Here is a 24,383-nt window from a genome sequence, read left to right as displayed (position 1 = left end):
CACATAGAAGTTATCATATAACTCAAAAATGTATACAGTACTTTGAATAGGAATCAAAGCCTTTGACAATATTGGTGTATTTTTTTATTTTGATAGTGGTATTACAAAGAAAGCAAAAACAAATATTAATACTAGAAACCAAAATTCCAAGAGAAATTTTGATGGTCCTGTCCGGGCGTTGGTCGCAGCAGCGGGTGTGGCCTCCAGAGCTGGTGTAAGAGCAGGCGGTATAACTACAGTAGCCGATGGAACAGGCGGTCACATTTAGTTTAGATTAGGGCTGTACGATATTGGGAAAGTATGCGATATACGATACTGTTGTTGAATATTGCGATAAAGATATTTCTTGCGATATAACATTTCCCTAGAGAAATGCTTTTTAAATTATTATTATTATTATATATATGTAATGATCATCCTAAAAAAAACAGGTAATATATATTCATCGGATCTAATCGGATCTAACTAAATGAAAGAGATGCAGGAATCCCTACCTCCGAGAGTGGCTGGTCACTCCATGCAATGTACTCGATAATTGCCCGTGTTATTTTCAAAGCATGTGGATTGTCTCTGGACATTTTCTCTCGTCTTGCAAGAGTTTGCTGCAGCGGGCACTCGGCGCCTGTGTTTAACCCCTTACACACCGCTCAAACACAGACATTTCTCAGACTGTGGTATCGGTCCCTGGTATCACCGGACTTTTAACGAGTACGAGTACTTTTGTGGTATCGGTGCATCCCTACTATGAATTCGGACATACTACTCGCCTCGCATACTGTTTTCACATACAATATATTGTGTGGCGGCAGAGCCCGGCCAATGAGTTGGGACCAGCATGCCTTGAGATGAGATACGCGCCGACGAGACGGGCACGCCCGTGGACTGCAAATAACATTAACCATGTTATGGGTAAATGTGTTCTGTTGGGGTTTGGGATGTGTGTGTTATGGGGATTTAATGTAGCATGTGCAAAGGGAGAAACTTTGCATGTTAGCATGCAGTCATAATGATGTGGCTGAAGGAGCAGGCATTCCTCATAAAGTGGCCGAAGGTCCGAGCATTCTTAATAAAGTGGCAGAAGTACCTTATAAAGCCTTATAAAAGTAATAGTCTTAACATAAGTCCCCAAAAGTCGAATGTTAGACTAGAAGTATAAACACGTTCCGAAAACGCTTTTTGGGGAATTATGTGCGGACCGTAAATCCGACCAAGCCAAGCCATATGTCAAATCGCATGGAACAAAAAGCCGCACTTAAAAATGTGTATAAAATTTCTTTGTGTGCTAAATCATATCAGTGCAAACTCAAAAAACTTTTTTTTTTTCACACTTTTTCAAGTTTGGTCCGGCTTTCAAACCCCCATTGGTGGCACCAACTCATCCCATATGTCAAATCGTTGGCCTTGCCTCGACTCCCTGGTCGCTAGCTTCAAAGGGTACCCTTAGGGACCCAAAAACATATTCCCAGCACAATAGTAAATGGTCTGTCATACTGACAGGCCCAATTAATGATAAATCTACAGCAAAGATATCATATGACATTTCCTGTATTCATTTATTTATTTATTTTGACAAAATTATTATTCAGCCCCTAATGGATAAATGTGTATTCTGATACTGCCCCCGTTTTCATAATAAAACATTAAAAAGAAACATATATGCATAAACACATGTTACTGGATATAACATGCGTTTATGCATATGTGTTTCTTTTTATGACTGTAGGCATTTCATATCTCAACTCCTTCCAGAAACGTCCACATTGGTTTGTCTGTATATTGTTGTGTATGTCTGTTTTCCATAGGAGCACTTTATGATTGCGTGTGAAGAGGCGCAGTGAAGGGGGTAAAACTTCTTCACCACCTCCCTTGCCTATCTGAACAATGATGACCCTCAGTCCAGAGCACACCAGAGCCTCATAAATGCCTACACTGCGTTCAAAGCCCACCTTCCAGCCCCCCAAGTCAAGAGGCTCCAACTCAGCCTGTGTGGCCATTTCTACTGAATTGTGTGTCTCCATTTGTCTCTGTGTGTCCATCTCTCCACATGTGCCATTCAGGTTATGTGGCACCACTTCCCTTTGTGTCTCTATTAGTTCATCTTCTTTCAGTGATTTGTCTGTGTCAGCCAGTGTGTACTTGGCCATGGGGGATTCATCCAACACGATGATCAGGCTGCGGCATTTCCTGAGAGTTTTTGTGACCACATCAAATACAGCTGTATGGAAAGATGTAACAGTTAATAAATACATTATTTATATATAACGTGAGGTAAAAAAATGTTTGGCATGCACCAATTGTGCAAATTGTGTCACTTAAAAATATGAGAGGTCTGTAATTATCATCATAGGTACACAACTCATGATATTCTCCAATACCTCCTCCTGATGATCCAGATGGACTCTGCCAGATTTTAGACGGGCCTGGACATATGCTGTTTTAAGCAGGGGGACATTTACAGGATAGAAGAGCTTCTTAAAGAAGGTTTGTGAGGGGCAGAATTGTTGCTTGTCCTGCACCATAATACAAGTAAATATTTTTTAAATCCTGTAATTTCCTGGATTCTTTTCACATTTTGTCTCTCACAGTTAAAGTGTACCTTTAAGTGTACAGACCTCTCGCATTTTTTAACCGGGACAACTTTCACAATCAGTGGCTGCTCCAGTGTGTGTGTGTGTGTGTGTGTGTGTTGAATAGATATATATATATAGATAGATAGATATTCAATTGCCTACAGACTCCATAATAAATTTGTGAAGGTGCATTACTAACAAGACTGATTTAATTGAAACTGAGTCATACTGTCAGATGTTAAGGTGTAGGTGCACAATCATACTGGAGGCATGCGTGTTTTCATTATTTTCATTGGTAGATTCTCACTGAAGGCATCAGTAGTTATGTACATGTGTAGTTATGTACTTAACAATAAGTGGACACCTGGCCTCCACAGTCACCGGACCTGAACCCAATCGAGATTGTTAGGGGTGAGCTGGACCACAGAGTGAAGGAAAAGAGGCCAACAAGTGCTCCTTCAAGGCTGTTGGAAAACCATTTCCGGTATTGACCATTTGAAGCTCATCAAGAGAACGCCAAGAATGTGTAAAGCTGTAATCAGAGCAAAGGGTGGATATTTTGAAGAAACTAGAATATAAAACATTTAGCAGCCAATCGCTTCCAGCAGTGCCTGTGTGTGTAACCAGATGGTCCTGGGATAAACCTTTTTCCAACTGCATACCCGTTAAGGGCTCAGTTTTGGACATTGGCGGCATGGAGGAGCTGGGGTTCTCCAACCCCCCAAGGTCAAGGCATCGGTGGCTTATCACCTCCACCCAACCAGGAGGGTCTCATTCTCCTCAGCAGGACAGTCACTCCCAGGTAAAAGTGCTTTACTGACTCCATGTACCAATAGATCTTTAAGTCATCTGTGCTTTCCGCCAGAGCACTTAACGTGACCTCACTCCTGACGGCGTACCAAGCAAAACTGCTCGAGGAGCTGGGGAAGCAGCTGGACTCGCTACCTGGATCTGCGCACGTCACAAGGCGCCATTCAGAGTTTTGGCCGTCACAGGCGAGCGCCTCGACGCTCCAGCGGACTGTAAGAACCTTTTTGGCCCAACAGTGGAGGCAATGTGACAGAGGTGCGAACTATAGAAGAAGGAAGAGAAGCCTTTGACTTCTGTTTGCCTCACAAGCCGGCAGACCTATGGATTATTTTCTTTCAAAACAGGGGCGACGCCAGCACCACGCTATATCTGGCATCTCCTTGACCGATTTCTCGCTTGGCCCCCCAACAAAGTGGGCAAAGCTGTGTGTGTCAGCAGACAGTTCTGTTCAGTGTTCAGCGGCCTCTTATGTTCTCCCACTACATTACAGAATGAGAGCACCAGTTCACACTGTGCTCCCTCGTACTCCCTCCCCTCAGACAACCTTGAGAGTGGAGCGGGTAAACCTTGTTTGTCCCCATTTATTTTCCCCTCACCGTTCTCAGGGTTCATTAAAATTTGCACTAGTGCATCCAGGCCACTGGCCGAGGGCACAGTTTCTTTGTCAAAAACGAAAATCACTCAGAGAGTGTCATGCCTCTGCGCCTCCACCAGATGTTGTTCTCACGCCGCTTGTGGGACAGACGAACCTGATTGAGCGCTGTGTGGAGGACTGTCGCCCATGCGCAGTTCACCCGTGGGTTTTGCCGATGTTAGAAAAAGGCTAAAGATTGCAGCATGACCCCCCGTGTTCAGCAGAGTGGTTCCCTCACTTGCAACTGGAGACTCGGCTCAGGTTTTGGAGCCAGAAATAACCTCTCTTCTGAGCAAACGAGCAATAAGGCCCGTCCCCGTGGAGGAAATGCAGCAGGGTTTTTATTCAGGCTATTTCCTAGTCCCAAAATGGGACTGAGGGCTCTGTCCTATTCTGGACCTGTGTGTTCTTAACAAACACCTCAGTTCAGATTCAGAATGCTCACTCACAAAGGCCTTTTTTGCTCGATCTGTCCCGATTACTGGTTCACCACAGTGGACCTGCAGGATGCGTATTTTCATATAGGAATCTATCCTGCCCACATGAGATATCTCAGATTCTTTTACCACGGCGTGGCTTACGAGTTTCTCATGGTCCCATTTGGCCTGAGCCTCAGCAAATGTATAGAAGCCGATCTGACCCAGCTCAGATTCTCGGGCATCAGGGTTCTGGCTTATCTGGATGATTATCTGATCTGTGCCCAAACGCAAGAGCAGGCAAAGCACAACACAAAAATGCTGGTGACCCACCTCACCATCCTGGGTTTCAGCATAAATTACACCAAGAGCTCACTGATGCCCTCTCAGACTGTAGAATATCTGGGTCTTTTCATGCTTCACTGTCTGAGAGACGCGTACTGTCATTAAAACACTCAAGGCCTCTACTATAGCTGTGGTTCTGCTAAGTATGTTAAACATGAGGGATTTTCAGCGCTGGGTCTCAGCACTGAATCTCTGTCCCTGCCGTCACCTCGGCCGTTTTGTCACGATCTCGACGGTGACTATGGATGCCTCCCTCACGGGCTGGGGGGCCGTGCACGAAGGCAGGGCGGTCAACGAGCTTTGGCCATCATGGCTTCGGGGCGTCCATATAAACTACCTGACAGTTTTTCACACTTTGCTGCATTTTCTTCCCCACCTGCTGTCATGTACTTATCAGGGTGGTAGTAGCCCCAGGTTCAAATCCCACTTACTACCACTGTGTCCCTGAGCAAGACATTTAACCCTAAAACTGTCCCTGTAACTACTGATTGTAAGTCGCTCTGGATAAGGGTGTCTGATAAATGCTGTAAATGTAAATCAGGACAGACAATACTACCATGGTGGTGTATATCAACCTGCAGGGCGGAACACGCTCTCGCCGTAGATCTCTTCGCCTCACTAGTAAACACGTAGCGTCCGCTGTTTTTCTCTCTGAGAACCCGTGGCCGGACATACTGATGTACATATTCCCACCCCTGAGCCTTATTTGCCCCACACTCTCGCGAGTGAGGGGGGGGTCTGTCTCTCCTGATGGTAGCCCCCCGCTGGCCAGAGCAGCCGGGGCTGGCAAGAGATTTTTCAGCTTCTGTTGGACAAGCCCTGGCAGCTCTTGCCGCACAGGGACCCACTGTTGCAAGTGCGCAGGGAGATTTACCACCCCTCTCCAGGTCAGCTGAATTTGTGGGTCTGGCCCGTGAGAGGCTGAATTTGTATGAGGCTGGTCTCCCTGCCAGGGTGATCACCACCATCCAGAGTGCCAGGGCTCAATCCACACGCACACTGTATGACAGCAAGTGGTGAGTTTTCGAACATTGGTGCGAACAGAGATGGGTTGTGCCCTTTGTGTGTTCGGCTACTGATGTTTTATGTTTCCTGCAGGACATGTTGGACAAGGGCAGGGCATTTTCCACTGTTAAAATGTATCTGGCTGCTATATCAGCATGCCATGTGAGGTTTGACAGCACGTCTGTTGGTAAGCATCCTCTCATGTACCACTTTATGAAAGGTGCCCATTGGCTCTGGCAGGCATGTCAGTTTTTAGTCCCATTTAGTCCCATGTTCTCAGAATCTCCCTTCGAGCCACTGGAACAGGTGAGTGTGAAACTCCTGTCCCTTAAGACAGCCTTGCTGTCTTACTTACAACAATCAAAGCGAGTGAGATTCATGCATTGTCTGTTCACCCTTCCTGCATGAACTTTGGCCTGGGAGATGCTAGGGTCGTGCTGTGTCCGGTATGTGCTTTGCGGATTTACACGGACAGAAGGAGAGTTTTCAGGAGGAGTGACCAGCTGTTTGTGTCCTGGGCTCCTACAGAGGTAAGCCTATCTCATCTCAGCATTTATTGTGCTGGCTGGTGGAGGCAATCAGCCTGGCCTACCACAAACGGGGTCTCCTTCCCCTGCAGGGCCTAAGGGCTCACATTCCACTAGGGCCACAGCTACCTCTTGGGCTTTATTCAGGGGTGATTCTGTACATGATATTTGTGCTGCTGCTACACATTTATTAGATTTTACGAACTTCACGTCACAGCGTCGCCGCTCACACACACTGTACTTAGTGTTGGTGCTGCTGATTAGTGTCTTTTTCATTCTGCTCCGTGTTCGTCTGGACGGAGGTACTTCAGAAAGCATGCAATATGGGAGTTGGCCATATCTTTCCCATAGAGAGAATCTGAGCGAATGTTTGAAAGAGAACGTTAGGTTACTTAATGTAACCCCGGTTCTCTGATAACATGAGTGAGGTATTCACCACTTCCCCCTCCTTGCATTTTGCACGGGGAAGAACATGCTAGAGAAGGCCGTTCCGGTGGACTGCAGCAGTTGATATAGGGAGGCGGGGCTCCTGGTGTGAGGCTGCCATTTTTCCGTCTGCGACAGACGTGGTGTCATTGGTGCTTCCGCGATAAGTCACGCTGAGGTTTTCCCATAGTGAGATACCTTACTCATGTTATCAGAGAACCGGGGTTACGATAAGTAACCTAATGTTTTGATGCTTTCAGTGAGAGTCTACCAATGTAAATGGTCATGAAAATAAAGAAAACACATTGAATTAAAAGGTGTGTCCAAAATTTTGGCCTGTACTGTATGTATATACATAAGCCCCTAATATTGTACTACCATCATGTGCCAAGGAAATACAATGCATTTTATTCATTTTCATCAAGGACTTTGGCAACATCATCTGATGTGTTAACTAACTTCTTACCTTATGCTGAGAATACACATGCCTCTCCAAATGACTGAATATTTTCATGAACTTGCTAAAGTAGAACACTCCAAATAAAACTTTACTGGGGAAATAAGTGGCCAAAGTGCATGGTTCAATATGAATTTGTGTCTGTACCTTCACCAAGTTGTGCATCTCGACCTCTGATGAAGAGCCTGTAACCATAATGAGCTTCAAGTACATCAGGAAGAACATGAAGAGCAAAAGTCCTTGCCTTGGACACATTCTGGCCATCACCAGGGTAACTAACATATGCATCATAGGATTTATCATCTGAGAAAAAAGAAATGCAATGGTCACTTACATTGAAAACTGTCACTTGGTTAGTTACAGCAGACTAGGCAGGACAAATAGAAATAATGAAAATGATTTACACAAAAATGTCTGCTCTTTAAGTTGCTTTGTACACTTTCAGCACACTTCTAATATACTGAAATGTATAGAAATAGTTCCCATCATGTATTTTGTTTCAGATTTAAAATGAGGTCCAGTCTTCCCATTTGTCTTTTTTTATGTGACTCCTTTTATCCCATCCAATCTTAAGCACAGTGGACTGGTTAAAAAAGAAGCCATTAAACAGTGGATAACCACATACTGATCACATACTGACTGACATTAAGTCCAGACTTAAGTCCAAATTACATTAAGTCCAGACTTAATGTGAGCTACAAATATGTACCATAAATGTTAGCGAGTAAGGAAGCAGACCCGTAATCGGAAGTTGCGGGTTCAAATCAATGGGACCAATGAGGTCCCATTGATCAAGACACTATCCCCATACACTGTTCCCTGAAAGACTTTCATGGCTGCCTCCTGCTCACTAAGGTGGGTTAAATGCAGAGAACACATTTTGTTGTGTGCTGCGCTGCAGTGTTTCACAATGACAATCACTTCACTTTCACTTTACCCCTTTTTAGTTATCTCCAGTAGGCTTATGAGCTACACACAGTAATGGACCCTAAGTGTAACACATATGAGAGCTTCATTAAAGTGTTTATATTGAGTGATCCATCCAAACCATGGCTCACTAAGCACATCATAGCCAGTCTCATACGTTTCCATATATTGAATTATAAAAATAATATTTTTTTGATATTTGTAACAACTCAAATATGAGTAAAACCCAGCCACCAGGGATGCAGGCGGCAGTGCATATCTTGGTGCTAATGCCAAACGGGGAGGGCTGCGTCAGGAAGGGCACCCGTCATTGAGGACAAGAAGTCCGTTGACAAAGAGGACATCACCTTGCTGTTTGTCCACTAGGGGGCAAAGACTCCTGAAGACCAGTACCATGTCTATCCTGTAGGACCAGCAAAGCCACACAGCAAAAGCCAGCAGCCCACTCAACACACAGAGGCCCACAAGACTGTGAAACCTACTGTGATCAGCTGAAACAGGAAGGACAACATTATAATTACAAATTCATGAAGATAAACCCTGATTACATTTTATGTCAAATTTCTGACCCCTACAACAAAGGCACACCAAAAGATCCATTCTGCAGAGAACAAAACTGCAACATGTGCCTTTGGGTTTAGTTAAAGAAGCAATCGAAATTAATATTAAATCATAGAACACATTTATTTTCAACTAACTACCTCTTAAAATTGTATTCAATATGGAGTTGAATGTTGATGACACGGTTAAGATGTTTTCAACTTTTTTACAGTTCTTACAGTCAACTGACCTTAAGATCTGCTTGCAAAAAGTTGCATAAACTCAATACAGGACACTTACAACATACAAATATCTGAAAAACAGAATATCCACACACTATTTGATACAGTCACCAGTGAGACACGGCCAGGTACCTTCTATTAGCTGAATTTTGCCCTCATGGCGTCCAGCAGCGTTTTCACCCACACAAACAAATGGAACGTTAAGATGCTCCTTACAAACTTTAGAGATGATGTGAGTGACCTCACCATGCTCTTTGTATTCCCTACAAGACACACACAAACATACATTTTACATGTATGCCATTTAGCAGGCTTGAGTGTCTTGCTCAGAGATACAATGTAAGTGGGGTCTGAAGTTGTGACTTTATAGTCTTCTTCATAGGCAAGTGTCTAACCTACTAGGTTACACCCACCACACACACACACGTACACAAGGATATTACAGAAGCAGCCACTTTGCAACAGGATAAACTTTGTTACAACTAAAAAACAAATACATGCATTACAGAAACAATGGCCCAAAACAGAGCAAAAACCACACTTACTTTTTTATTGGCTGTTGTGTCAAGATAAGCGAGTTGTTGTACATCCAGAACATGGTCAGTGACTTTCCCCGAACCACACATGTCAGCTCAACACGGGATCCTGATAGACACACAGAAAAAACACACAATCACACATACTCTTAGATGCTGTTTTAAATTTTAATCTGTGCATACTGGTCCCATACATAACAAAGTGTGTGGGGAATGTCAGAATTCTTGAATTAAAGAACTGAAGATCTATATGCATGGCTGGTTTGGTTGTGGGCATGGTTGAAAGATGTCTACAGCAAGATACTGACTCCACAATAAAACTTATTGTAACTTTAGTTCCGTTCTCTGGATCAATGACCTGCAGAACTCCTCACTATGTTTGGCTAATTTATTTCCACTCAACAGCATGATAAGTTTTGTAGAACAATCAAAAGCTCTCTGTCCCTCTCTTTATGCCTCTAAAATTCACTCTATGACTTTTTGTCTGTGAAACGACACATTGTGGGAAAAATTAGGCCTTCTGTGTCAAAAGAAAAAGGCTATTTGTGGCAATAAAGAATCACTCACCCAAGTTCACATATTGTGTCACATTGCCAGGATATTCAACACGGGGCTTGCGTAGCACTGTTTCTGCTGAACACATTATTAAAGTATACATTCAACCTTTTCCCATTTTTTTACATTACAGCCACATACTTAAATGCATTTACATTTAAGAGCAAATACATTTACAAATGTAAATGAAAATACATTTAAGTTTATGTAAATGTTCAAGGGGTGTGAATACTTTTTCAAAAAATGTGTTCAAACTTGCATATTGGAAGCCATGTGCTCATCAAATGCTGCAATAAATGTTACGGTGTATTCCTTTAGCACTTTGAGATAGCGCTCAAGGCACAAGTGCATGACTTTGTTTTATTTAGAAATGGACAAAAGTATAAAAAGAAAACAGAAGTAAGGTCATTCTCTCAAGGTAAGTATCAACTAAAATGAACACTTTTAGCACATAGGTAAAAACAATTAACACTGGGTGAACATAAAGCTAACAAAGAAAGATCAGACAATGACAAGAAACAATAAAAAAAAGCCAATGGAAGCAGGACAGGGGAACACAATGAGGTTGAAAAGGACAAGTGAAGGTAAAAGACTAGTTATTTCTAGTTATTTACTGTGGTCAATTCTCAACTGAATTGTCTTGGCGGCGGTGTAGTTCTGTCCATTCATCGTGAAGTGTAGAAGGCATGTGTAGTTTCCTCTATCTTTCTCAGTCACTGAAGGAATCCGCAAGATCTTCTCACTATGTTGAATAGGCATACAGTCCTACACACACAAACACATAGTCTGTCTAACTACAACATTCTGTACACATCACTGTCGCTGACAAAATATCACAATTTATTACATAATTATATTAAAATACTCCTACATGCAATCAAAGCAGCTCTGACCCACTGAGTTTTGGCAGTGGTTACCTAGCGGACCCATAATCGGAAGGTGCGGGTTCAAATCCCGAAACACCAATGTGCCAATGAGGTGCACTGAGCAAAAGCACCATACCCACACTGCTCCCCGGGCGCCTGTCATGGCTGCCCACTGCTAACCAAGAGTGATGGGTTAAAAGCACAGGACACATTTCACTTCAGTGTTTTTCATTAAATAATGAAATCCATCTGATCCATCTGACATTAAACAACGTAATTCAGCAGCAGTTGGTCAAATGATATTGCAGCCAAATAAAAGAAAGTGAGGATTCAGAGTTTATTATGTGTACCACATATATTTTCCAAAAAATGTGTGATATATTAGGGGGGGGGGGGGGGATGGGGGGGGGGGGGGGGGGGGGGGGCAAATCATTGTATCACTAGGGATGAATTTATATGGATGGATATATGGGAACAGATATCTTTATGTTGTGTGCTGACAATGGTGTGAACAAGCGGTATGACAAGCAAAGAAAACAGAAAGCAAATGAGGAGGATGGGCCTTCCACTCAATGTTGCCATATTGATATTTTTTAACAATATCACTCCCTGCCTCTGTAACTGCAACAGCACTGACTGAAATCTATCCAGTTAATAGAATGAACAGCCGAGAAGATTGTCCTTGTCATACTTACAGAACTGTCCAAGCATAACTGCAGATTCTACCCACCCCATGGATTGTTTTAATCCTTGCCAGAATCCATCATAGCATTTCCTTTCTGTGATAGACCTACACAAAGTAGTTCATAGTTGAGAAGTAGAAGGAAAATGATACATGGTGGTTAAAAGATTAGAAAGTAAAAATGAGGGAGAACGTCATAAACTGTGTGATTGGGCCCATAATAAAGTCATTAGCAAGAAAAGGAATCTATTCTATCCTGTTAATGTTTCAAACAATCTGTTAGAAGGTTCAAATCCCACTTACTACCATTGTGTCCCTGCCTGATGAGTGCTAATGACTAAATAGAGTGCACCTGTGTGTAATAGAATGTCAGTACAAATACAAGAAATCGCAACTTGACTCAGACCTACTGTATTACCAGAATCTTCTGCGCAAATTTTCCACTAACCTCACTGCTGCTAAAACTGCTTTCTACAAAGCAAAACAAAATGCTTCTGCCCACAACCCTCAAAAACTCCACAACATCTTCTTATACCTACTCAACCCTCCGACTCCCCCTGCCGCAACTTCCCTAACAGCTAATGATTTTGCCAACTTCTTCACAGGGAAGATTGATAAAATCTATGAGACATTCTCTACCACAAATCCTACTCTACCCTCAGAAAACTACTCTAAATCAATTTTCTAAGCTCACATCTGATGAAATCATCTACAGGCAACCCAACCACCTGTCTACTACATCCAATCCCTTCTGCAATGTTTCAAACCATCTCCCCTGACCTCATCCCTTTCATTTCATATATCATAAACAGCTCAATCTCATCTGGCCATGTACCATCTGCCTTTAAAACAGCCAGGGTTCTTCCAATCCTAAAGAAACCCACTGCTGATCCTACAGACATTAACAATTTTCAATCCAAAATCCTTGAGCGCTGTGCCTACAACCAGCTATCACTCCATCTATCACAGAACAACCTCCTGGATCCTGACCAGTCTGGCTTCAGAACAGCTCATTCCACTGAGACTGCCCTTCTGGTGGTTACCGAGCAGCTACATGCAGCCAGTTTGGCAAAACTGTCATCTGTGCTTATTCTCCTTGACCTCTCTGCAGCATTTGACACCGTTAACCACAAGACTCTCTTGTCAGTCCTGAAGAGGCTTGGAATTCAGGGCTCAGCATGGCAGTGGTTTGCTTCCTACCTTAATGAGCGATCTTACCAAGTGACTTGGAAAGGATCCACCTCTACCTCATGTAGATTCTCCACTGGTGTCCCTCAAGGTCCTCTCCTTTTCTCCCTCTACACGAGATCACTTGGTGAGGTCATTTCCTCACATGGATTATCCTACCACTGCTATGCTGACGACAAACAACTCCTCTTTTCCTTTCGTCCCTCTGACCTACATGCTGCTTCTAAAATCTCTGCATGTCTAACCGACATCTCGTCTTGGATGGCAGCCCATCACCTCCAACTCAATCCCACCAAAACTGAACTAATATTCATTCCAGCAGATTCTTCACCACATCAGGATCTTGCTATTTACCTAGACAACTTGCAGCTCTCTCCTTCTGCAACAGCTGCAACCTTGGTGTAACAATAGACAACCAACTCTACTTCTCAACTCACATTAGCAACGTTTCCCGCTCATGTAGATTCCTTCTCTACAATATCAGACGAATCCGCCCTTATCTGTCAACCCAGGCCACCCAACTACTGGTTCAGTCCTTAGTAATCTCACGACTGGACTACTGAAACTCCATTCTAGCTGGTCTACCACTATGTACCATCCGACCTCTACAACTCATACAAAATGCAGCAGTACGACTAAACTTCAACCTTCCCAAATTCTCCCACACCCCTCTGCTATGTTCCCTCCACTGGCTCCCAGTAGCTGCACGCATCAGGTTCAAAATACTGATGCTACAAAGCCAAACATGGAGTAGCACCATCCTACCTCACAGTCCTTATTACACCTCGCACTGCACCTTGTATACTCAGAGCCTCCAGTACTGCTCGCCTGGTTCCTCCATCGCTAAAGGTAAAAGGAAAACATTCATCTAGACTCTTCTCCGTCTTGGCCCCTCGATGGTGGAATGAACTTCCCCTTGAGGTCAGAACAGCTTAGTCACTGAGCACCTTCAAACGACAGCTCAAGACCTTCCTCTTTAAAGAATATTTAGATTAAATTGTAACTTTCTTGTTGTCGAACTTGTGTACAGAATCTACAACAGAGTGAAAAAGATGTATTCATAGTTGGGGTCCTAGTGAACCGGAATTGATCTCTTCATCGATGGTAACTTGAAAGCACATTGTAAGTCGCTCAGGATAAGGGCGTCTGCCAAATGCCATAAATGTAAATGTAGATGCTCTGTGATGGCCTCAGAGGTTGTTTAAGGGAATATTGGGAGCAACAACACCATGAAGTCCAAAGAACACACCAGACAGGTCAGGGGTAAAGTTATTAAGAAATTTAAAGCAGGCTTAGGCTACAAAAAGATTTCCCAATCCTTGAACATACCACAGATCACTATTCAAGTGATATTTGTCCATATCTGTCCATAGGACAACTAAGTCATGCACTGCACAAACTTGGCCTTTATGGAAGAGTGGCAAGAAGAAAGCCACTGTTAAAAGAAAACCATGAGAAGTCCCATTTGCAGTTAGACACAAGCCATGTGGGGGACACAGCAAACTTGGGGAAGAAGGTGCTCTGGTCAGATGAGACCAAAATGGAACTTTTTGGCCAAAATGCAAAATGCTATGCGTGGCGGAAAAAAAACACCGCTCATCAAGAAAACCTCTTGGAGTCTGCAAAAGACTTGCGATTGTGGCGGAGGTTCACTTTTTAGCAGGACAATGACCATAAACATAATGCCTGGGCAACAATGGAATTGTTTAAAACAAAACATATCCATGTGTTATATCCCGTTGTTCACAAACGCTGTCCATCTAATCTGACTGAGCTGGAGCTGTTTTGCAAAGAAGAATGGGCAAGAATTTCAGTCTCTAGATGTGCAAAGCTGGTAGAGACATACCCTAAAAGACTGGCAGCTGTAATTGCAAAAGGTGGTTCTACAAAGTATTGACTCAGGGGGCTCAATAAATACGCACACCCCACTTTTCAGTTATTTATTTGTAAAAAATGTTTGGAATCATGTATGATTTTCGTTCCACTTCTCAAGTGTACACCACTTTGTATTGGTCTTTCACATGGAATTCCAATAAAATAGATTCATGTTTGTGGCTGTGACAAAATGTGGAATGTTCACTTTTCAACCCACTGTACAGCCCTAATGATGGGTAAAAACCAAAGAGCTCCCTCAAGACCTCCAACCCTTACTTTTGCTAAACATACTGACAGCACCGTTTACAGAAGAAATTCTAACCTACTAAAATTCCAGTGAGCTATGCCGGGAGGCATTGTTCTTCCCCTAAGTGGGGTATATTCGGGATGAGGAGCATTTGAAAATGTTTGGAAAGGTCCAAGTATAGGAAGGCAATTGCTTTGTATGCCTGCTTAATCTGCTGCTTAAATTCCAGTAGTTCAGTTTTAAGGCATGCCAGATTAAACTAATAAAAAAACAGTGTACATTATTTACAGTGTCTCTGTGTTGGGAGATCAATGACCCACACTGCTCCCCGAGCGCCATTCATTGCTGTCCAGTGCTCAAAAAAGGGTTAAAGGTCAACTGCAGAAGACAAGTATTGTTGTGTGCTTGTGCACTCTGTATCACAATGCCAAAACATTCACTATCACAATAAGTCAAACGCACCTTTAACCAGGTGACCTGGGCACTTGGGTCAACATTGAAGATGTGTTTCTGATAGCAATGTATGGCATGACTGGTGCCTAGCACAGCATAGCTATGAGCATCAACATCAGGGCAGGGTCCAGTGCCGACGTGCAGATCCACATGGTTCTGAAGCTCTTCACTGCCCACACACATGTAAACACACAAACAAATGCAAATGTCAGCATGCCACAAAGGTGTATGAAAAGTGAGACAGTTTGCCAACAAATCATGATGACTAAATCACTAAATAACAGTCTGTGTAACTGTCTGTGTAAAAGTCTGAACCATGTGTGTTTCTGGTGTTTGTGGCTTCAGGTTGTAAAAGGTTGTGTCTGTGTGTAGTGGAGGAAACTGGTGAAGCATGCAGAGAAAGGAGTCCCACCGAGAAGAAAGAGAATCTGATAATCGTAATCTTGAGGCCAGTGAAGGTTCACACTTTAGTAGTAACAAGTTACATTTACTTCATTACATTTATTTGTAACTCTTGATTTGTAACTTTCTTGTTGTCGAACTTGTGTACAGAATCTACAACAGAGTGAATAGAAAGATGTATTCATAGTTGGGGTCCTAGTGAACCGGAATTGATCTCTTCATCGATGGTAACTTGAAAGCACGTTGTAAGTCGCTCTGGATAAGGGTGTCTGCCAAATGCCAAATGCCACCGAGAAGAAAGAGAATCTGATAATCGTAATCTTGAGGCCAGTGAAGGTTCACACTTTAGTAGTAACAAGTTACATTTACTCCATTACATTTATTTGTAACTTTTGATAAATATTTTTTTTCTAAGAATACAACACCATACTTTTTACTTTTACCTGAGGGCATTTATTAAGAAACTTTACTCTTACTTTGCTACATTGGGCAACACTCAACTTGTTACCTTTAAAAAACATTTATTTGCTTTATTTTTGCCAGACAGATGTCGCTAGAAGATCTAACATATGACTATGTTTAAACATTCAGATGTAGCAACAAAAATAACATGACATCAAATGTAGCTTCATGGTATATTGCACTAGGGGTGTTCTCAGTCTGTTCTCCGTGAGGGTAGTAGGAGGTCAGTCGGTCGTGATGTAATGCCACAGTCTTCTGGCGATCCGACTGAGGCACCGGTGCACTACCTTGGAAATTTTCTGTAGCACCTGTCCTGGCCCCCACCAGTGGCTGGCCAATTTTGGTGACTGCCCCTACTCTGCGAGTCATTTTTGTTTCAGTGTGGCTGCTCCCTAGTGCTTGTCATGCCATCTCAGTGCTCATCCACTGACCCAGCTGTGACAGGTACTCGAACCTAGCAGCACCAGCCACCTCAGGATCCAGTGATGGCCAAACATCAGTGTGGCTGGCACTGTGTCACTTCTGTGTTGCCAGGCAATGCTGGATATCAAAATCATACTCTATCCTCTATCCATGAAGCAGCTAATGCAGTGTGATGCAATCGTTCCGCTCTGGCCTGCTCAGTGTCCTGTTGTAGTATGGTACTGCTCTGTTGCCTGCAACAACACGGTGCCCATGGCCTCATTGCGGGTGTCCATGTTCAGGATGAGGGATCGTTGGGGATTGGGGTACCCAAGCTGAATTGGGGATCGGCCAGTCTCGCATGTCAGCCCTTTTGTCTGTCACTACCCCCTCCCTACCCCCATCACTACATGGCCAAAGAACTCAGTTTGTGAGTTCACAGCCCAGCATGCTGCATTTCTCCAAACACTTCCTTCAGATTCTCCACTGCCTCATCAAAGCTGGGGGCGTCCAAGTAAACCACACAATGCGAATATCCGCGATCATGCGCTCCATCAAACCCTCAAACATGGCCGGGCTGTTCAAAGGGCATCACCGTAAACACAGTCTCATGAAAGCTGTTTTGGCTCAAGCCTCCGGGACCAGCTCCACCTGCCAGTATTCACTCCACTGCTACGGGGTGCTGCATTGGTCAAGGTTTATTTGGGTGTCACTCTGTGGCTGAGCATAGCTGCATGTCCCCTAGTCACCGTTGTGGGTCTTGTGCCTGATTTTATCCAGGCATGTGGATTTTCCTGGTCTGTGCCGGGCAGCAATCCAGGCCGTATCTACATGATTGAGTACCCCGTGTCCAATAGTGCCCTGCATGCCATAATCTCAATCACATTGTCCAAGTATAATCCACTGACGTGGCCCACACATCCCTTGGTGGCGAGTTCTGGTAGAGGTAGTGGAATGTCTATGGCAGGCATTTCTTCCCTCAATGCAACCACTTGTGCAACAGCAGAAGTCATGCTGTGCCAGCTCCAGAAAGTCGAGGAGGATCTTAAATGCCTCCCCTTGAGAGCTAGCACAACGTGGACCAATGTCTGTGCTGGGCTCCACCCATTTGTCACGCTGCCAGCCACACTTCAGCGACAAAGGGCTCCAGGTGGCTTCTGTCTGTCATACTGTGAGAACTTGATCGGAGCGGGCGCTGCTGGGAACGCTTCTGCAAGGAATGCTGCTGCCAGGAACGCTGCTGTTGGTTGGTGGGACCCCCTTCCTTGACCGGCCGATGCCTCGCCACCTCTACACTGCTCACACATTCCATCAAGCTGACCAGGTAGGGCGTAATGCTCAGCACCCTGGTCTCCATTTCCTACTCCTCCTCCTGGGGTGTGGCTGCCAATCCCACTTCTGACACTAACGTAGCAAGCCATCATCGTGAGCCAAAAAGAAGAGATGCTTGACTCACGTCCATCGAAATTCAGATCGCTTTTTTTTAAAGGACAACACGTACACCTTAAATCAACTGGAGGCTTTTGCCCTGTGAACTCAAAAGAGCCCACCGAGATAAACTTGCTTAGGCTGACCAAGGCCTAGAAAAACCTAAATATCTGGGAGGAACTTAAGATAAGATATTGGGGAAGTCTTAGTGTAGCTGACAGCTGTAACGTGGCAGACAATGCACAACTGTTGACAACTCAAGGTGGCTTGTAAGCATTTGTAACAAAAAAGATAATGATAATATTTTGGTGTTCCTGCTTTTAAAGTCTGTGATGATGGTGCGCATTCAACTGAACCCAAACTGCCTTTAAACCACCATCTTGGGACCCCCCACTGGTATTTGGTCTTAGAGGCTACAGCCCTGAATATAGACACTGCTACATGTGTATGTGTGCATGTTTGTGTGCTACTCACCCATTCTCACAGACATACACTCCAGTGTGGGTGGACTTAGCAGGAAGGAACCACAGGTCATGACCTCTGATCTCTGTATTGGGAACTTCCTCGAATGGCAAAACTCCTTCTCTTCTCCAGGTCACACTAACATTCACACTCTCATCATCTTGGTTGCATTCCAGCCAGACCACATGACCCACACAGGCGTGGCAAATATCTGCCATAACACAAAGAATAATTCATAAACATAAAAACATATCTGCAGACGAAATGTTGCTTTCTGAGCACCAGCACCTGCCTGCCTCCTGCTGTAAAGAAATCCCTTCATCTGCTGTAGCCTGAATCATGATGAGGAGTAACTTGTTCTGATTGTGTCTGTCTACTCTGAGCTCATGTTGTCCAGGTAATGCTGTCATAGAACTAAATTTTTTTATGTAACCAGACTATGTGCCTTTCCAGAGGCATAGAAAGGGGCTTACTTCTTATCTTGTTTGTTTTTTGAGGATTGAAATCCTTTGCTATGCTTTCAATGCAACTGTCTTTTCAGTGAGCTGGTTATATTTTGCAGAGGACAAGGTAATTTATTGTAAGAAATATTTGGGTGAGGGGAATATGAGTGGATAGTTGGCTGTTTGTGATATTTTTACAACTGTGGATTACTGCGGCTCTTGTTCTGATTTAGGCATGGTTCTAGAAAACCATACAGCACTTTCCAACACACCCCCATGTAACGGTAGAACAGACCACATAAGAGAAGTGTTAAAGATGTTGAAATGGCACTTATGCTTGTTTCCCTGCGGTCTGTGTGTCTCTCTACATCTCTGGGTAACTATTCACATGATGCACCCACTTGATTTTTTGCACACATCTCAATCTTCCACTGCCAGCTCCATGTTCAGTAAGTAAGATTCTTACTTACATCTCATGGGCTCTACAACAGCACAGTACCATTTCCATGACTAGCTGACCTAATGTTACATGTAATGCTAGTTTCCTAATGATGATTCAGAATTCCATTCACAGCTCATTTGCATACATGTTCAAATTCCTAATTTCACCCTGCTTATTTACATTTAACATTTAAGGCATTTGACAGACCACATAAGAGGTCGACTTACAACACCAGTTATAACAACACCAGTCACACCAGTTCTATGTCAAATACATTTTTTTGCCACTTGTGTTTTCCCCTGTTTGGTTCCCTTTGAAGCTTTCCTGTTTGTGTATGTGAGTCTATTTTTTTCTGTGTGTGGGCAAGTATCTATTTGTTTGTACTTTTTTGAAACTGTAATTCGCTGTTTTAGTCATTTTCAACTGTTTCATTGTTGATAACTATGTGGAGGTCATTTGAATTACATTATCAGATGTTGTTGTTTTATTTAATTTACATTACATTTACATTTAGGGCATTTGGCTGACGCCCTTATCCAGAGCGACTTACAACGTGCTTCCATGTTACAATCAATGAAGTGATCAGTTCTGGTTCACTAGGACCCCCCCAACTGTGAATACAATCTTTTTGACAATTTGACATATTTCAATAATAAATTGTGATATATTTACTTCACATGACCAGCATTTACATCCATAACAAGTCTAGTAGCCAGTGAAAAAACTTTTTTTTTTAGATAACCATGACCTGGATGACTGGGAACCTTCACAGATATTTTCTGAGAAATAAGTGACACTCCGTCATGGTGATTTGCCTCAGCTGGTCATGCATGTCTGCAACTCTCCGTGAGCACTTTGTGATTTTCAATTGACAACTTTCATTGTGTTCCACCATAACGTTGCATGTGGTACAAAATATTGCAACAGGAAGTGCTAGTATAAATGGTTCCTGAGAAGTGAATGTGAGAGTGTGTTTTTCTTGTCACCAGCCCTGACATCGAACATGAGTTCAGATGTTGGCACTAGACGTCTGTGTCCTGCACTGTGTGATTTGCCAGTAAAGTGTCATGACTTGCTGTGATCACCCAATGGCCCCTGGGTATCACATACAGGCTAAGTTGAACAGCATTCCTGTTGTGTGGTCCCTTTCCTCGCCAATACAGCACTGTCATGCCCTGACGACTGCCTGATAAGTCCAGTTAATATGGCCTAGCTGTAGCAGCCATTATAAGGAAAAGGGATAACATTTTTGAGGGTCCAGACTGTTGTTTGCGCTTATGCGCCAAAAAGCAGCTCAGAGTGGTGTTTCGTTATAGGATTTCTGTGCAAGCCATATAGTTTGGCCATATAGAACACCATGTTTGAACATAAGGATGCCCATCGGTACACTTGGTACCAGGGCAGCCTATGTCGCAGGTCGATGATTGACTTTGTAGTCGTATCATCTGACCTGCGGCCATATGTTTTGGACACTCGGGTGAAGAGAGGAGCGGAGCTGTAGACCTGCCACGTAGACCTGGCAGACCCAAAGGTATGGTAGTAGCCTAGTAGTAGTAACACACTCGCCTATGAACCAGAAGACCCGGGTTCGAATCCCCCTTACTACCATTGTGTCCCTGAGCAGGACACTTAACCCTAAGTTGCTCCAGGGGGACTGTCCCTGTAACTACTGGTTGTAAGTTGCTCTGGATAAGGGCATGTGATAAATGCTGTAAATGTAAATGTAGGTATAGTGAGGGTCTGATGGGAATGCCTGGCAGAAGAACCTGTCAAGTTGGACTCCGGCAGAGCTTTGACCGCATCCCAAGAGCAGTGGGGGACATTGAGTCAGAATGGACCTTGTTCTGCTCTGCGATTGTTGAGGCGGCTGTTGCTAGCTGTGGTTGCAAGGTGGCCCATGCAAGTCATGGCGGTAACACCCATACCCGCTGGTGGATACCCCATGGCTGGTCTGTGGGTCTCCAGAAGCAGCAGACGGGTACCGGATGGCCAAGCAGAGTACAGCAGTGACAGTGGCCGAGGCCATATCTCCAAACTGGTCTGGGAACGCCTTGAGGTCCAGCCGGAAGAGCTGGTGAAGGTGGCTGGAGAGAGGGCTGACTGGGATTCCCTACTTGGGATGCTGCCCCCGCGACCCGGACCCGGACCCAGATAAGCAGAGGCAGACAACGACGACAAAGACGTTTAAGTGACACAAAGTAGGACTGTAAGTGGTCATCACATATGTTCTTACAAAAGAATTGTTCTTACGATTTATAACAATTGTTTGGATTTTGTTCCGCTCTAAATTTAGCAGTAAGAGTTCTGTAATTTTTGCATATATTGCGTACGTGTGCGCATGTGCGGAACCAATCGGGCAAGTGGTCCAGATTTGGCACTGACAGCCTCTTCGCCATCGCTATGCATTTACAAAGTCCCACCTCAACTGGAAACACACGTAGCTGGCTGCAGCGGCCAGAAACACCAATTATAAACAATGCTGCATTTTATAGCGGATTCCGTGCCATTTGTTGGATTCCGCAATTCCATCCCGTTTTCCGCATCGCGGAAATCATAGGCCCCTATATATGATAGGGTTGAGATGTATGTTCAGATTTCTTAATTTTTCACATTTAAGGCAATCTCACTCATGTGTCACAAACCTGGTAGCAAATAATATTCTATTGGCATTTGGATAAAATTCCCTTTCTTCTTTTAAAAATTATTTCCTTATCCTCTCATTCTAAAACAGAAATAAAACTAGGGGTGCCTTAACATATACCGAAGAACTTATATGAGGAGAAAGAGGCACATCCTCAGGAACATGTCCCAGTGTGACAAACTAATACTTGCCTGCAGATACCATCACAGTTGTCCCTCAAAACTTTAAGCCATGAGTATGAGAAGTATATGAAGATCTATAGTCTGTTCAGTTTCCAGGAATTTAATTCCTAGGTTCTGAACAATCAGAAATGAACTGAAAGACTTTTTGCTTTAAACACGAAAAGAGAAGAATACAGTTAGGCCCATGTTAGTCTGCCTTTTCATGACAGGTGAATCTGCCTGAGGTAAAGGAATGAAAATAATGTCAGGTCAGGCCACCAAAATAGAAATACACCTACAGATACTGCAGAGAGCAGTTTGAGGATTTTGTCAAAAGACTAATCGCATTGTACAAAGCGTAACTTTAAAATGAATAACAATTTTCGGAACATTTTGGGAATTTCTACATTACTTGGAAATATTCAACTGAGAAAGTCATGACAATCTGAAATCTATTTTTGTTATTTCTAATGAACTTTCAGCAGTCTGGGCATCAGGAAATCTGTGTTTAGTTAGCAGCTGGAACATTTCAATTTTCATTTTTGGTCTTTTTTTCTTAGCAGCCAATTGTTCGAATTGGTTTTCTACGGATGTGTAGTTCTACGGGAATTCAGTTACTTCAGCACTCCTGACATCCACAACTCGCACAAACAGCTTTTTACTTTCGATTTGAACAAGACGCCCTGCCTTCACGTTGCGTTACGTTTAGGTCACTTCAAGGTAAAGTCCACTCGCGACAGACCCCTGGCCAGTGTCCAGCTCACCTTCAGCACGCGCTCGTGGGGTCAGCAGCAGCAGCAGCAGCAACAGGACGGCGACATCCACGTCCGCGAGCGGTCCTGTCATGGCGCCGGTCTGCGGGACACAGACAGCATCAGAAGTGGGGACGAGTTTCGTGGGGTGTCGGTGTCAGGAAGTGTGACGAATGACGCGCGGGTGGAATTTCTCCGCGTTCTGCCTCACACTACCGTGGGTATGAATGGCGTGACGACGCCACAGCAGTTTTCAGAATTACTGCGGTTAATATTTAACAGAAAAGAAGGCACAAGAACATTCTGGGTTATAGATCAAAGTTCAAATAACTATTAAAAATAGATGTTTACATGTCTCGTTAACAGCTGCACTTTCTGCAGCATGAACTGTATTGCTGGCGCCTTCAGAATATGGGTGGATGGATGGATGGATGGAAGGATGGATGAGAAGATGAACATTCATTACAAAACCAGTCGTTCCTCACACAACTCAAAATAATAATAAAACATTAGCGTTTTGCCAGATTGGAGGGTTGTGACTTACCTTCTCCTGCCTACTCTGATCTGCTTTCAACAGCGACGTGTGAAAGCGCCTCCAGAAGAGAAAGAGGCTTGCGGGCCACGTCCGCAGGAAGGTGTCGCCTGTCCCGGGACTTTCCGCAGGCCGAACGGGCGACTGTGCCACAGACATCGTTATTATTAAAATCCTGGAAATGATTACATCTTTGATCATTTTGTAAATAGCTCAAGTTGATTAAATGACTTATGAAAATTGATGTATAAGTATTTTATGGCAGATTTTGTATTTTATGGCGGACTCTTCGTACGAAGAGTACGAGAGGAAGCAAAAAGATGAAATGTGGTACAAAATAAAAAATACTAATGCAGTCAAATCCATTTTTTGTTAATCTTCGACATGACCAATTATAACCATTGTCTCATCCTTCTACCTTTTATTATATAGAAAATATTTCTAGTTTTTATGAATATTTTTATGAATAATCAATTATTCATACGATGAAACTGTTATATAAAAGGGTTAAAATCATGAAAATGATTGAATGTTTGATCTTTTTGTAAAGGGCTTAAGATGATTAAGTGATTTATGAAAACATAATCAGAAAAAATATTGATGTATTATTATTTTATGGCAGACTTTGTACGTGTACACTTTGGTACTCAAAGAGCATGAGAGGGTGCAAAAAGATGAAATGCGGCACAACATTAAAAAATACTAATGAAATCAAATAATTTTTTTTGCTCTTTGACATGACCAAGACTCAAATTATAACCATTGCCTTATCTCCCTAATATTTATTATATGGAGAATATTTATTGTTTACTTGTTTTTTGTAAAATAAATAATCCAGTGATTCAAATGATTAAACTGGCATTTAAAGGGTTAAACTCCTGAGAATGATTGAATGTTTGAACAATTTGTAAAGTAGATTAAGTGATTTATAAAAAAAATCATAAAAATATTAATC

General features: G+C 43.3%; 1 protein-coding gene across 2 annotated transcripts; it reads right to left on the bottom strand.

Moving 5' to 3' along the window:
- il1rl2 (interleukin 1 receptor-like 2) lies at positions 1-23,550 on the bottom strand. Of its 2 annotated transcripts, none has more exons than XM_028995298.1 (11): positions 23,441-23,550; positions 22,909-22,999; positions 18,470-18,668; positions 15,311-15,470; positions 10,605-10,755; positions 10,003-10,065; positions 9,445-9,544; positions 9,032-9,162; positions 8,465-8,608; positions 7,338-7,493; positions 1-2,215 (listed from the first exon to the last, which is right to left on the bottom strand). In XM_028995298.1, exons 2-11 carry the CDS (start codon positions 22,988-22,990, stop codon positions 1,692-1,694), a joined length of 1,710 nt encoding a protein of 569 aa, XP_028851131.1. In that variant the 5' UTR covers positions 22,991-22,999; positions 23,441-23,550; the 3' UTR covers positions 1-1,691. The 2 variants fall into 2 exon arrangements, with proteins under 2 accessions (XP_028851131.1, XP_028851130.1); XM_028995297.1 differs by having other exon boundaries at positions 2-2,215; positions 10,003-10,068.
- Between the last annotated feature and the right edge of the window lie 833 nt (positions 23,551-24,383).

This window comes from Denticeps clupeoides, chromosome 11 (genome assembly GCF_900700375.1).
Source record: "Denticeps clupeoides chromosome 11, fDenClu1.1, whole genome shotgun sequence".
In the NCBI taxonomy this organism is placed as follows: domain Eukaryota; kingdom Metazoa; phylum Chordata; class Actinopteri; order Clupeiformes; family Denticipitidae; genus Denticeps; species Denticeps clupeoides.
Note: the sequence above shows the minus strand (reverse complement) of the source record. Positions and strands in the feature narration are given on the sequence as shown.